Here is a 12699-nt window from a genome sequence, read left to right on the forward strand (position 1 = left end):
GAGAGCGGGGGACACGATACGGGTGTCCCGGGTTCCCATAGCAGGGGAGCGGACACGGCACGGGTGTCCCGGGGAGCCCCGCGGGGCGGCGGCGGGGCCGGAGGAGCGGCTGCTGCTGCTCCCCTCACGGCCGCGCTGGGGCGGGCCCGCACCGCACCGCACCGCCTCCGCAGCAAAGGCCGAGGGCGGGCCGGGGCGGGGGCGCAGGAGGGCAAAGGGGCACAGGCAGAGCGCGCCGGGCCGCCATGGTAGTCGTGGTAGTGATGGGCGTCAGCGGCTCAGGGAAGTAGGTACCAGGCGAGGGGCGGGCGGGGGCGGAGCAGCGGCGGCGCTGCCGGGGGCTCGGCGCCGCCGGGGGCTCGGCGCCGCCGGGGGCTCGGCGCCGCCGGGGGCTCGGCGCCGCCGGGGGCTCGGCGCCGCCGGGGGCTCGGCGCCGCCGGGGGCTCGGCGCCGCCGGGGGCTCGGCGCCGCCGGGGGCTCGGCGCCGCCGGGGGCTCGGCGCCGCCGGGGGCTCGGCGCCGCCGGGGGCTCGGCGCCGCCGGGGGCTCGGCGCTGCGGGCGTGCGTGCGTAACCCGACCTTTGTGCTTTCCCGCAGGACCACGGTCGGGTCGCGGCTGGCAGAAAAGGTAGGAGCGTGTGGGAGCCGCCGCCTCGGAGGCGTGCCGGAGAGGGCAGGCACGTCCCTGCGCCGGCCCACGGCCTTCGCCTTCGCTGCTGGTCCCCCGAGCCGGATTTGGCTGGCACGGTGTCGCCTGCGCCGATTTCGGCTCAGTGCTGGGATGCAGCAGCTGTTGCTGCTACCAAGCTGCCCTAGTGTTTTTGGGTTTTGGGTTTTTTTTTTTTGTTTTGTTTTTGTTTTTTTTTTTTTTTTGTGGTTTTAGTTTTTGTTTGTTTGTTTGTTGAGGTTTTTTTGTTTTGTTTTGTTTTGGGTTTTTTTGATAATCATCGTGCTATAAACGGTGATTCATACTGTGGTGCAATAAGCCTGTATTTCTTAGGTGTCGTCTTTGTAAATTCTGAAGTCTTTGTTACCTCACTTGATCTAACTGAATGATCCATAATTAATTTATTTTTTTCACAGTTGGGATGGAAATTCTACGATGCAGATGATTATCATCCTCTAGAGAATAAGAAGAAAATGGAAAAAGGGATACCACTAAATGATGAGGTACCTTGAATAAGCCCTGAAAAAACTGTTGTCCACACATTTATCTCTGTAACTTCATGCACATCTTCGTGAAGTAGATTGCAGTTACTATGTAGATTAGTCTGACTGTAAACACGGGTCTGCATTTGGTAAGGTGAAGGAGGCTTCTTGTGTCAAAAAGGATTCTTCATAAAAAAAGTAGTTACTGTTAGAAATGACCAGGGCAGGAGATGATATTAACTCCTTAAATGCCTTTATTTAAAAAGGGAAAGCTCGAGGGATGGCCTACGCCCCTGCTGCTCCACCGAGGAGGAGGTCCCAGTCGGTCCTGCCACTGCCCTCGTTACTGCAGAGCCGCTGCAAGGCCGGGAGCTCCCCCTCACGGGTGTTCTCTAGAACTCAGTTTGGCTCGTCTGGTCTAGGGTTGTCACCTTTGCTCAGTTCTTCTTTGGTCATGGCGAGGCGGCAGAATCAGTCCTCCAGTAGCTGAGGGTCGTCTCAGTACTGTAGTGTCTTTCCTTTATTTGGATTTTGTATTGGGTTGCAGCTTTTGGACCATTTTGCCAGCAACTCCACTTCCTCTTGGAGCGGAGCTTCATGGGAGTCCTTGGGTTTTCCATAAGGGTGGCAACAGCAGTTTGATGGGCAGGCCGGGCACTGGCAGGGAACAGGAAGTGGAGCACGCAGGAAGTGGAGCAGGCAGAGGGCAGGTGGGAGGAGCAGCAGAGGGCAAGGGGTGTACAATACAAGGGGTAAGAAACTGGGGTTTGGGATACAAACTTTTGAGGGAAGGTAAGGGGCATGCAAGTTGCTATGGATACCAGTGCACTCAACAGTAACAAGTAACAGTAACCAAACTTCCAACACTTGAACAACTAGGAGTCCCTTAATTTTATTCACTTCAGTTACCAAATGTTTTTCAGCTCACAAAGTGGTATGCTGCTGATCAGAATTGTGAGAAACCTCCCCCCTATACAGTCTACACAGAGTTGCAGTTTTGGATTAGAATCATAGAATCTTAAAATATCCTGAGTTGGAAGGAACCCACATGGTCCACAGAATCCATCGTGTGATCGTGACAAGGAAACTCCAAAAATTTGTTACCCTTCTCTCAAATAATTTTTCATAATTTATCACCACTTCTGGTTAACTTGGGAGGTCTTAGATCACCGGAGGTTGTCCAAATATGGCCCATCTACTGGAAAGGTTGGAAGAAGGATTTAGGGAGCTGAATATTTGTAAGTCTGGCCTCTGTCAGGGAAGGTTATGGAACAGATTGAGTACATCACATGGCACGTGCAGGATGAGCAGTGCATCAGGCCCAGCCAGCAGGGGTTTGGGAAAGGTAACTTCACCTCCTTCTATATCCAGGTGAACTAGTGGATGTTGGAAAGGCTGGCAGTATAGTCTGCCTGGACTTTAGTAAAGTCTTTGATGCCATTTCCCAAAGCATCATCCTTGAGAAACTGACTTCCCATGTCCAGGATGACTGCACTGTTCTCTAGTTAAAAACTGGCTGGGTGGTCAGGCCTAGAGGGTGTTGGTGAATGGAGCTACAGCTGATGATCAGTCAATGGTGGGTTTCCCCAGGGATCAGCTTCACGGCCAATCCTGGTTAACATGGGCATGGAGGGGATTGACTGCATTCAGTAAGTCTGCGGTGACACCAGTTTGGATGGAAGTGTTAACATGCTGTAAGCTGGGAAGGCTCTCTGCAGAGGGATCCAGACAGGCTGGATCAACATGCTGAGGCAAATCATCTAAAGTTGCAACAAGGTGAAGTGCCACATCCCTTGGGTCACAACAGCCCCGGGGTAGTCCTGCCTGGTAGTCCTGCCTGGTAGGCTTGGGGCAGAGAGACTAGAAAGCTGTCCAGCAGAAAAGGGCCTTGAGGGGCTGGTTGGCAGGAGATGAACATGAGCCAGCACACTCGGGTGTGTGGCCAGTGAAGAAGGCCAATGGCATCCTGGCCTCTATTAGCAATAGTGTGGCCAGCAAAACCCTCACAAAGGCCCTCAACCTGTACCTCACATTGGTGAGCCGCACCTCGAGTCCTGTGTTCAGTTCTGGGCCCCTTAATTCAGGAAGAACATTGAAATGCTGGAGTCAGTCCAGAGAAGGGCAACAAGGCTGGTGAAGAGTCTGGAACACAAGTCCTGTGAGTAGTGGCTGAGGGAGCTGGGGGTGTTTTTACCCTGGAGAAACAGAGGCTCAGGTGAGACCTTATCACTCTCTACAATTACCAGAAGGGAGGTTGTGGTGAGATGGAAGCCAGCTTCTTCTCACAAGGAGTAGAACAAGGGGAAATGGCTGCAGGTTGTGCCAGGGGTGGTTCAAGGTGAATATTGGGAAAAATGTCATCCCTAAAAGAGTAGCTAAGCATTTGAACTGGCTGCTCAGAAAAGTCGTGGAGTCACCATCCCTCGAAGTGTTTAAAAAAAGAAGACACTTAATGCTATGGTTGAATTAGCAGGGTGGTATTCAGTCAAAGGTTGGACTTGATGATCTTGAAAGTCTTTTCAAAGCCTAATGATTCTATGATTCTGAATTGCAGCATGTACCTGAGAGCTCTGACCAAATGCTTTGGAACTCTGTCAGGCTGGTGCTGTTACCATGTTCCTGAGGAGTCTGTTCCAGTGCTCAACCGCCCTCTGGGACAGGGCCCTTTTCTAATATCCAACTTAAACCTCCCCTGACACAGCTTCAGGCCATTCCCTCAGGTCTCGTCACTGGTCACCACAGAAAAGAGATCAGTGCCTGTCCCTCCTCTTCCTCTCATGAGGAAGCTGTAACTGCAATGAGGTCTGTCCTCAATCTCCTCTTCCCCAGGCTGATCAGAAATAACTTCAGCCACTCCTCATACAACTTCCCCTCAAGGCCCCTCAGCATCCTCAAGGCCCTCCTTTGGATGCTCTCTAATATTTATATTATTCTTATACTGTGTTTCCCAAAACTGCACACAGAACTCAAGACGAGGCTATCCCAGTGCAGAGCAGAGCAGGACAAGCCCATCCCTTGATAGGCCAGCAATGCTTGAAGTGCTAATAGCTTAATGGTACAGCTTGAAAAAAAAAGGATTTCTCCATTTGCCATCAATTAGGACAGTGATTTTACAGTTAAAGTCACTTTTTCTGTACAGAAGAATTAAATAATTCTTAATACAATTCCTAATTAGTACAGGAAGAATGAAAAAAGCTGATGTCCACTACTTCTAGAGAAACATACACTTATGAATTTAGATAAAGACTTTTAAACAAAGAATATAAACTAAACAATCCTGGTGAACATATGGAATCAGTCTAAAAGCATATGGAGCTTAGAAACAGGGCAAGATGAAGTAATGAAATCTTTTGAAATAGACTTTAAGAATTTAGCTGTAATTGAAAAATTTTGCAAAGCTCCTATCTTTTTTTTTTTTTTTTCCCGAAGGCTTCCACTTTGCTTTTTTCAGTCCCTCAAATCTTTTGGAAGATGTCCTTAGCCAATTTAGACTGAAAAAATATTCTAGATTCTGGTTAAAAACTCAGATCTTTCACTATTGGTTGGAAGCCTGTATATTGTCTGTAACAGCACTGTACACTTAAATGACCAAACCATTGGTGCATGGTGCTCAGGAAGAGGAAAGCATCTCTTCTGAAAAATGAGAGGTGCAAAATTGTGAGGGCCTTCTTGATTGTCAAGGAGAAGTTAGTGTATAGTGACAGCAACAAAAAAATGTTACATTTATTTGTCCATGTTATTATTTATTGTGCTCACCCAGCAGTAACAGCATTGAAAGATTAAATGGAAGCAGTTTAATGCTCATTAGGTATGACTGAAGTTTGTGGCAGCTTCAAATTTCCAATTGAGTAAGCATCTGATCAATCACTTGTGTTTGCCTAAGTAATGGGCAGAAGTTTTAGAAATTGTGATTGTTGTTACACTTATTTCTGAGTGCTACTGACATAAATATAATTATTTCAGATAACTAAATTTAGATCTGTTTCTGAAAGCTTCAGCTTGGATCCAAAATGGGGATGGGGTGTGTGTATATCACTCTATCAGAGAAAAGAAGTAACAACTCTAGCTGTACATTTGAATAGTATAATAGAAGAGATAAGCTGACTGTCCTTCAGTGGTTTACAAGGTGCATGCTACACTTGCTTACATATTACTTCCATCTCATACACTTGTAGGGACCTGTAACATAAAAAGTACAATTTCACTAGAAGTATCTTATTCATAATGTACCGAGCACTTATTATTAGCCTTCACAGGCAAAGGTAGCAAATCTATATAGGAAGAAAGAGATTCAAAACTGAACTTGCTGTACAATTTAATGCTAATTTTTATCTCTAGTAAAATATCTGAGATGCTAGTAGCAATTTTTCAAATTAATTTCTGAAGAATTTTAACTAACCTGTTTTCTTTCTAGGACAGGATTCCTTGGCTTTGCACATTGCATGACTCACTAAGGAGGTAAGAGAATATCTACTTTTAAAAGTTTTAGCTAAAGACAGTGCATTGCAAAGCAGAAATGTAAGTGATAGTGTAAAGAAATTCTGCAGGTAGTAAAGTCATTCTATCTTTACTAATCTAAACTGTCATAGTAGTTGCTGATGGAGAGCTAATCCCTGAGAAATAAAGTGGGAAATTGTTGCCAATGATGGTTGTTTTTCTACTATCTGTGTAAAAAAAATTTCAAGGATCCAGTTTATTAATAAGCCTGACATTAGCTACTTACAAAGAACATACCCACAAAATACACCAATGACAATAGTAGGATAAAATACTGTTATTTTGAATAAGATACAGCGTCAAGTCTGTTTGCCACTGTTTTTTTGCTTGAGTGTCCTCTGCTAATTTACAGCTGACACCAGAATGGGAGGAGTAACTGATGCAGAGGGACCTTGAAACAGATTGGTAGGAACCTTTTAAAAAGGCAAAATCCTGCCCCTGGGATGGAACAACCCCAGGCACTGGTAGAGACACTGAGGGGCACTCAGCTGGGAAGCAGCAGAAAAGGGCCCGAGGGAGCTGTGGTGGACAGCCCCAGTTGGACATATGCCAGCAATGTGCTTTTCTGACAAGGCAGGCCAGCAAAATCCTGAATCCTGGCTAAATTAGACCAAGTATTGCCAGGAGGTCAAAGGAGGTGATCCTTCCCTTCTCCTTTTGCACTAGTGAGGCTGCACCTGAACTGCTGTGTCAGTTCTCAGCTCCTCATTATAAGAGAGGCATGGACATACTGGAGAGCATCTAACACTGCTGAAGGGACTGGAGTATGTCCCAAACAAGAAAAAAGTTGGGAAGGCAGGTACTGTTTATAGACAGGCTTGTGCACATTAGATGAGCATACCTCATTGGAGCATGGGTTAATTCTTTGAGAAATCTGGCAGGATTGATCTGCTGGATCCATTGCTTTATGTTATGTGATAGCTCAATGCCACTGTGTAGCTCTGGAAGCTTTACAAAATCATCTATATTTTAAAAGAGCTTAATGCCAATGTTTAATTATTAGTACTTATTAGTAGCTGAGGCTGTAACTGACTTACCTAGGTGATAATGGTATTAGAAGTTCTTACTTCTCTTTGAGCCAAAATCTGATGACTACTGAATGATTTTTTAAATAGATTTATACCTGATTTTATTACAGAATATATTTTCTTAGGCAGGAATTTTATTCATTCTTCATAGAGATAACTAATTCTGGATTTGCTTTTTGGTGGGACAGACACACCCAGAGTTAAATGCTTTATTCTGAGAAACCTTATCAGCAGAAAATACATGTGCAAAGCATTCACTGACTTGCAATCTCTTGTTCAATCTTGTTTAATGAAGTGAGCATAAATGCAATGCTGCCAATGAGTTGCAGGCAACACAAATTACAGTTAAATCTGAGACAGTGACAACAGGTGTTGAAAATATTGTGTATTTAAGAAGAGTGGTCTGTACTGTTTATCAGCCACTTACCTTTAGAGAGAATACTACAGTACTTTTATAGACAATGCATAGGTGTTTCTGTTGATATTTAGAACTGTTCCTGTTCTCAGCAATTAAGGAAATGATCTTGACATTTCCTTGTGCTAGAATTGAATTTAATTTATGAAAGAGTGGTGGCTAATAGACAAGGTCCCTAGAACTGAGATTTTACCAGAAGATTGGCTAGCTTGACCTCACTTTCAAATCACATCTTTAACTGGACTAGAAATTTGGTTTCAAAATCCTGTCAAAATTACTCAAATACCACCATCAAAATGCCACTACTCCAATGGCTGTCCTTCTTGAGGAGCTAGGGCTTGTCTACCTTGTTCAGCAGAACTAACAAGCCATTTTTGTTACACCACACATAGGTACGTAAAAGTTTTAGCGTTTGGTTTGTTTGGGTTTTTTTGATAGAGAAGACACATGTAGACAAGATACAGTTCTGGCCTGTTCTGCACTGAAGAAAATGTACAGGCGTGTGTTAATTAGTGGAGCATCTGCAATTGAGAGCAACCAGCCAGAGCACCCAGGAGAAAACCCAGCACTGAAGATCCTCTTTGTTCATTTGGATGGACCTATGGACATCATTGCTGGCCGCCTGGAGAAACGGAGAGGTCATTTTATGCCACTCGAACTTCTCAAGTCTCAGTTTGATACTCTAGAGCCACCTAGTGCACCAGAAAACTTCATTACTGTCAGTCTAGAAAAATCTCTCCCAGAAATAGTGCTGGAGATTGAGAGTGCCATTCTTCAGGGTGAGGCTTTGCTGGAGTAATTTTCTGAGTGACACATAGGGAAATTCCCTGAAGGATAGCAAGGCTATGAGACAGGATTTTAATTATTAAACCAGCTTGTCTTTAAGAGCTGGTTTACTACTTGGTTTTATCATGTCTCTGTAAAAGACATATAGGATGTAATTTGCAAGAACTGGAAACTTTTTAAGCCATTCATTCTATGAAGTGAAAATTCTCATTTTAGTAAGAGCCTGCTTTTGAAAATCCTGGTAAGGGTCACACAGAATAATGTATTTTCTTAATTTTAATATTTACTCTGTCAGACATTCAGATGGGCACATCTGCTATTATAAGATTAAATAATTCACAGCTTTGTTAAAAATAATGTAATTTTCCTAGAAGAGGCAGGAACAAGCATGATGAAGTTCCATACATGACACTACCCTGTCTCACTGCTGGATTTTCATCAAGTTATAACTTCTGTGTTTGTATCCTCGTGACCTCACCAGAGCACTGATGACTTCATGAGAACTTTTCTGATCTTATTGGTAATTGTGAGGAAAAAAATGGTAGTGGTGGTGGTGATGCAATATACAAAATTTAATTGAATGGATAGCTTTAAAAATAAAGCATAAGCGGCATCATACTGGCTCTGAACTTAGAGCTTTCATGTACAAATCGCAGTTGAGTGTGAATCAACCAGTGATTTAAGGTACTGAATGCAAGGTTGATAGAAATTTCCTTCCTTTTGAAAACTTCACTCTTTTGCAGTTGGACCTCCTTCTTCACTTCCCAGTGCTGGTGGGTACCTCAGTGCATGTCAATGCAATTGCTTTAAAGCTTTTTATCAAACTTTTCCTAATACATACTTTACTCATCCTTTTTGATGAAGACAAGAAGAAAATTCCACATACCAAATCAGTCACCTAGCTCACAGAATTTAAGGTTAAAGTCCTTTTCAATCACTAAGGTGTTTTTCAAAAAGTACTTCATGTCGTGTTATACAAGAGATGCCTTTTCAGCTTAATGTTATGAAAATTTCACATAGCTTCTGCGAGGAAGATTTGAGTCTTGTATGAATAGACATCTGAATATGCTGTCACACATGGATTATTTTTAGTGTGTCATGCAATTTTTTTTTTTTTTTTTAATTCCTGGGATGATGGATGAACTCCTGTGGAAGAATATCTCATATTTGAAAGCATCTTTAGTGTACTTTTTACCTGAGTAAGTTGAAAAACATTAGTCATGGTTCCCCCTATGTGTGAAAATAGTAAGGGCTGCGTGGTTTACTAGACAAACTACTGTGCTTAAATTAGTGCAATAAATGGGCATTATCTTAGAAAGCAGCAATTTTTAGAGACAGAATTGGGATTTCAGGCATTAACCTACCCAGAAATGGTGTTTTCCTGTTTATTTGCGACCTGAAGAGAATACCAGGCAGTTAACGAGTTTTAGTTTGTTGCTGTACACTAGAGGGTGGTCTCACCTCAGAGCCTGTTTGTTCCAAGAGGCAGGGTACAAGTTTAAGACGTAGAGGCAAAGTTAAGTGCAAAGGATAGGGATGTCTGTATGCTTCTTAATACCCTCAAATTTCAGAGACCCATTTCAGACCAATTGACTTATCAGACCAGTACAAATTTTGCAGCTGTGAAAATCACAGACACAGCACCCTCTTGTGGCATGCCTGCTGTTAATGAGGTCTTCATCTTTTCCAATACACCATTTTACAAACAGTTGACTAATATACCCATTATTAGATACAGATTTATGCTTACTTCTCTCACACACAATAAAGCAAGACCAGGACACTCTACAGCAGCTGCATCCTGTCACACACAGATACAGTAAGACCTTTAAATAATTTTTTTTTAAAAGGGACATGTTTAAGTGTGAGTTCTGAGGCAGCCAGACTGATTTTCTACATAATCTACTTGTCTGCATTTATAAGTCACGAAGTGACTTCACCAAAACAAAACTGTACTCAACAGTTAAAAGAAGTTATCTTTCAGAGAGTTTTATGTAAACAGCTTGGATTTTGGAAGGCTACTAAACAAAGTACTATGTTTGTACTTACAGGCAGTTCATGCTTCAAATTAGGTCAGGGTATTTCTCAGTCTTTGCTTCTATGTTGGAAATATTTCATTTCCTTACCCTTTTAATATATTTGCATTTTGCTTTTACTTAAAAGATACTGCAAAGAAGGTTGTTGTTGACCTAATCAGTTGTCTGTTCCCTGCTATTCTGAAAGACAACAAAGCATTACTTCTATTCACTTACATTCTGTGCATTACAAATTAATAGATTAAGATGTGAATTATCCCAATGCTAACCACGTAAAACTACTCTCACATTTTAATCAAGTTGTGCACATGTGCAGTGGAAGAAAAAGGCAGCAGAACCATCCCTGCTGAAACACAATCCTACAAAATTTCATTTACTTGATTTTGGTTTCATCTGGTTTTTTTTGTTGTTAGAGTTTTTGGTTTTGTTGTTTTTAAACTAACACCACTATTCTAGGGATGTCATATTCAGGCAGGCTATTAATGTCCAGCTTATCTGGACACAAGTGCTCTGTGTGTATTTTGAAATGTATTTAGCAAATGCAGCAAAAACTGAGGAGGAAACACCTGGAGTTAGAAATTGCTTTCTCTGTCTCAAAACATAAATTATCTGTGCAAGGTACATGCACTATACATCCTCACAAATTTGTGCTAAGCACAGTTAGTAACATGCTGTGTAAATACTACAGCATAAGCTTTTTTCAGTGCTAAAATGAGGAAATAAAAATGAAATGTTATCTATACAGGCAAAGGAACAGACTAGCTGCCTGCCACCACAACCATAAACTGATACGTGGGAGGGAGATTTAATTAATAATATTTATTTTATAATGCCAGGCTGTGGTATGGCAGAGGTGCAGCTACAGGGGTGGCTTCTGTGAGAAGCTGCTGGAAGCTTCCTCCATGTCCTGTAGAACCAATCCCAGCTGGCTCCCAAACAGACGTGCCACTGGCCAAGGCTGGGACAGTCAGAAACGGTGGTAACACTCCTGTGATAACAGATTTAAGAATGGGGAAAAATACCCATGATTGCACAGCTGTAACTGCAGCCAGAAAACTACAGGGTGAGAACACATGAGAGCAACAACTCTGCAGACAACGACATCAGTGCAGAAGGAGAGGGAGGAGGTGTTCCAGGCTCAAGAACCGAGATTCCCCTGCAGCCTATGGTGCAAACCATGGTGAAGCCAATGCAGCCCATGGAGGTCCATGGAGATGCAGAGACCCACCTGCATCTTGTGGAGGAGCATCACACTGAAGGAGGTGAATGCCTGAGAGGAGGCTGTCACCCCATGGGAAACCTTTGCTGGAGCAGGGTCCTGGCAGGGACATGCACACCTGTGGAGAAAGCCCATGCTGAAGCAGGTTTCCTGTAAGATGGGACCTGTAAGCAGGTCCCATGCTGGAGCAGCATGTCCTTGAAGGACTGCACCCCATGAACAGTGACGCAGGTTGCAGCAGTTTGTGGAAAAGTTTTGTTGCCCATGAGATAGAGTGAGATGCTGGAGAAGCTCATGGAGAATTATCTCCCATGGTAGGAGCAGGGGAACATCTCCTCTCCCTAAGAAGCAGCAGAAAAAGCTTGTCATGAACTGACCATAACCTCCATTCGCTGTCTCCTTGCACTGATGGGGCGTAGGAGGTAGAGCTAGGAAGGAGGGAGGGAGTAGGTGAAAGGTGTTTTTAAGGTCCTCATAATCCTGCTCTGATTTTGTTACTAATAAATTTAGCTAATATCTCTAATTCCAGCCTGCTTTTCCCATGATGGTTTTTGATCAGTCTCTTCCAGTCCTTACCTCAACCCATGAACCATTTTTTATATTTTCTCTCCTCAGTCCAGCTGCAGAGGGAGGGGACAGAGTGGTTCTGGTGGGTGCCTGGCATGCAGCCAGTGTCAACTCAGTACATGTAGTCACTGAACCAAGAAGAGAATTAGGCAGACTACATCCTTTACAAAACTAGCCATCTTGCAATCATATTCCCAATAGTAAATGCACCATTTTAAGTATTTTAAATTATATTTGTCAGTTTAGGTTATCATAACTTCTAGATTTTTTTGTTTTGGCTTCACTTTTTCTAGCAGGAGTTTGATGATCAGGCAAAGCAGTTTTGCAGACAATCTTGTCAGGTCACTTGGTCCACAGTAGAGGAAAAGAAGAAAGCAGGAAAATGAAGAGACAACCTTCAGGCACACACACATGCCCTTCTGGTCCAAAATGCAAGCTGCAGATTTCAAATACAAGTCATCTAAGTGCTCATCTAAAAGAAGAGGTAGATGATAACTCTGAAGAGAGAATTCTAAAGGGGTAGAAGTGGGAAGGGATGAACAAGTAGAAACACTGTAATACAATCCTAAACCAGTGTGTGTTTTCTTTCATCATTAAAGATAAAACAAGAAGTCTATCCTATCTATAAAGCTTTTTCTGCTTGCTATATTTTCTGACAAAACTAAAACTTCTATTAAAAAACAGCTCAGTGTTTTTACCTCTACTTATGAGAAAGCTAGTTTAGTTGACAATAATGACTGATTAATATTGATTCTACTTCAAGAAGTAAGCTTAGCTGAAGGCTTAGTATAGAATTTAGGTCAAACTTCATCTCTTGCTGAATTGCAATGAAATTTTACTTCAAATGTATTGTCTTTTAGTTCATAACATGCAGTTGAAATGCTTAAAAAGGGTGAACTGAATGACGACTCAAGAAAGTATTTGTTGATTCATTCATTTAGTGTCTTGGCAAAAACTGTTCTCTTACCCACATCACCCTTGCCCTCCCAGTTGACAGACTTTT

The 12699-nt window shown here is 43.1% G+C and overlaps 2 protein-coding genes and 1 long non-coding RNA gene across 5 annotated transcripts in view; 1 reads left to right on the forward strand and 2 right to left on the reverse strand.

Annotated features, from left to right (window-relative positions):
• The first annotated feature begins 212 nt into the window (after window positions 1–212).
• Window positions 213–8492, forward strand: IDNK (IDNK gluconokinase). Its single transcript, XM_066338844.1, has 5 exons — window positions 213–286; window positions 597–627; window positions 1083–1169; window positions 5563–5606; window positions 7527–8492. Exons 1-5 carry the CDS (start codon window positions 246–248, stop codon window positions 7885–7887), a joined length of 564 nt encoding a protein of 187 aa, XP_066194941.1. The 5' UTR covers window positions 213–245; the 3' UTR covers window positions 7888–8492.
• Window positions 8493–9001: 509 nt separating this feature from the next.
• Window positions 9002–9971, reverse strand: LOC136373832 (uncharacterized). The gene is made up of 2 exons (XR_010745749.1): window positions 9924–9971; window positions 9002–9335 (listed from the first exon to the last, which is right to left on the reverse strand). It is a non-coding gene; the product is annotated as an uncharacterized lncRNA (long non-coding RNA).
• A 743-nt stretch (window positions 9972–10714) lies between these two features.
• UBQLN1 (ubiquilin 1) overlaps window positions 10715–12699 on the reverse strand; it is a 34421-nt gene continuing 32436 nt past the window's right edge. For 2 of the 3 annotated variants that reach the window (XM_066338839.1, XM_066338838.1), the window contains 2 exons: window positions 11139–11247; window positions 10715–10898 (listed from right to left, as the gene is read on the reverse strand). In XM_066338839.1, the coding sequence (XP_066194936.1) occupies window positions 10735–10898; window positions 11139–11247 (273 nt within the window). In that variant the 3' untranslated portion in view covers window positions 10715–10734. The remainder of the gene's footprint in view (window positions 10899–11138; window positions 11248–12699) is intronic. The other variant, XM_066338843.1, reaches the window with a different exon arrangement.

The sequence above is a fragment of the Sylvia atricapilla genome, chromosome Z (assembly GCF_009819655.1).
Source record: "Sylvia atricapilla isolate bSylAtr1 chromosome Z, bSylAtr1.pri, whole genome shotgun sequence".
Classification (NCBI taxonomy): Eukaryota; Metazoa; Chordata; class Aves; order Passeriformes; family Sylviidae; genus Sylvia; species Sylvia atricapilla.

Coding starts and splice junctions, on each gene's coding strand:
- IDNK (XM_066338844.1), top strand. CDS start 246: ATGGTAGTCGTGGTAGTGATGGGCGTCAGCGGCTCAGGGAA. Junction 287..596: donor GGCGTCAGCGGCTCAGGGAA/GTAGGTACCAGG, acceptor GCTTTCCCGCAG/GACCACGGTCGGGTCGCGGC. Junction 1,170..5,562: donor GGATACCACTAAATGATGAG/GTACCTTGAATA, acceptor TTTTCTTTCTAG/GACAGGATTCCTTGGCTTTG.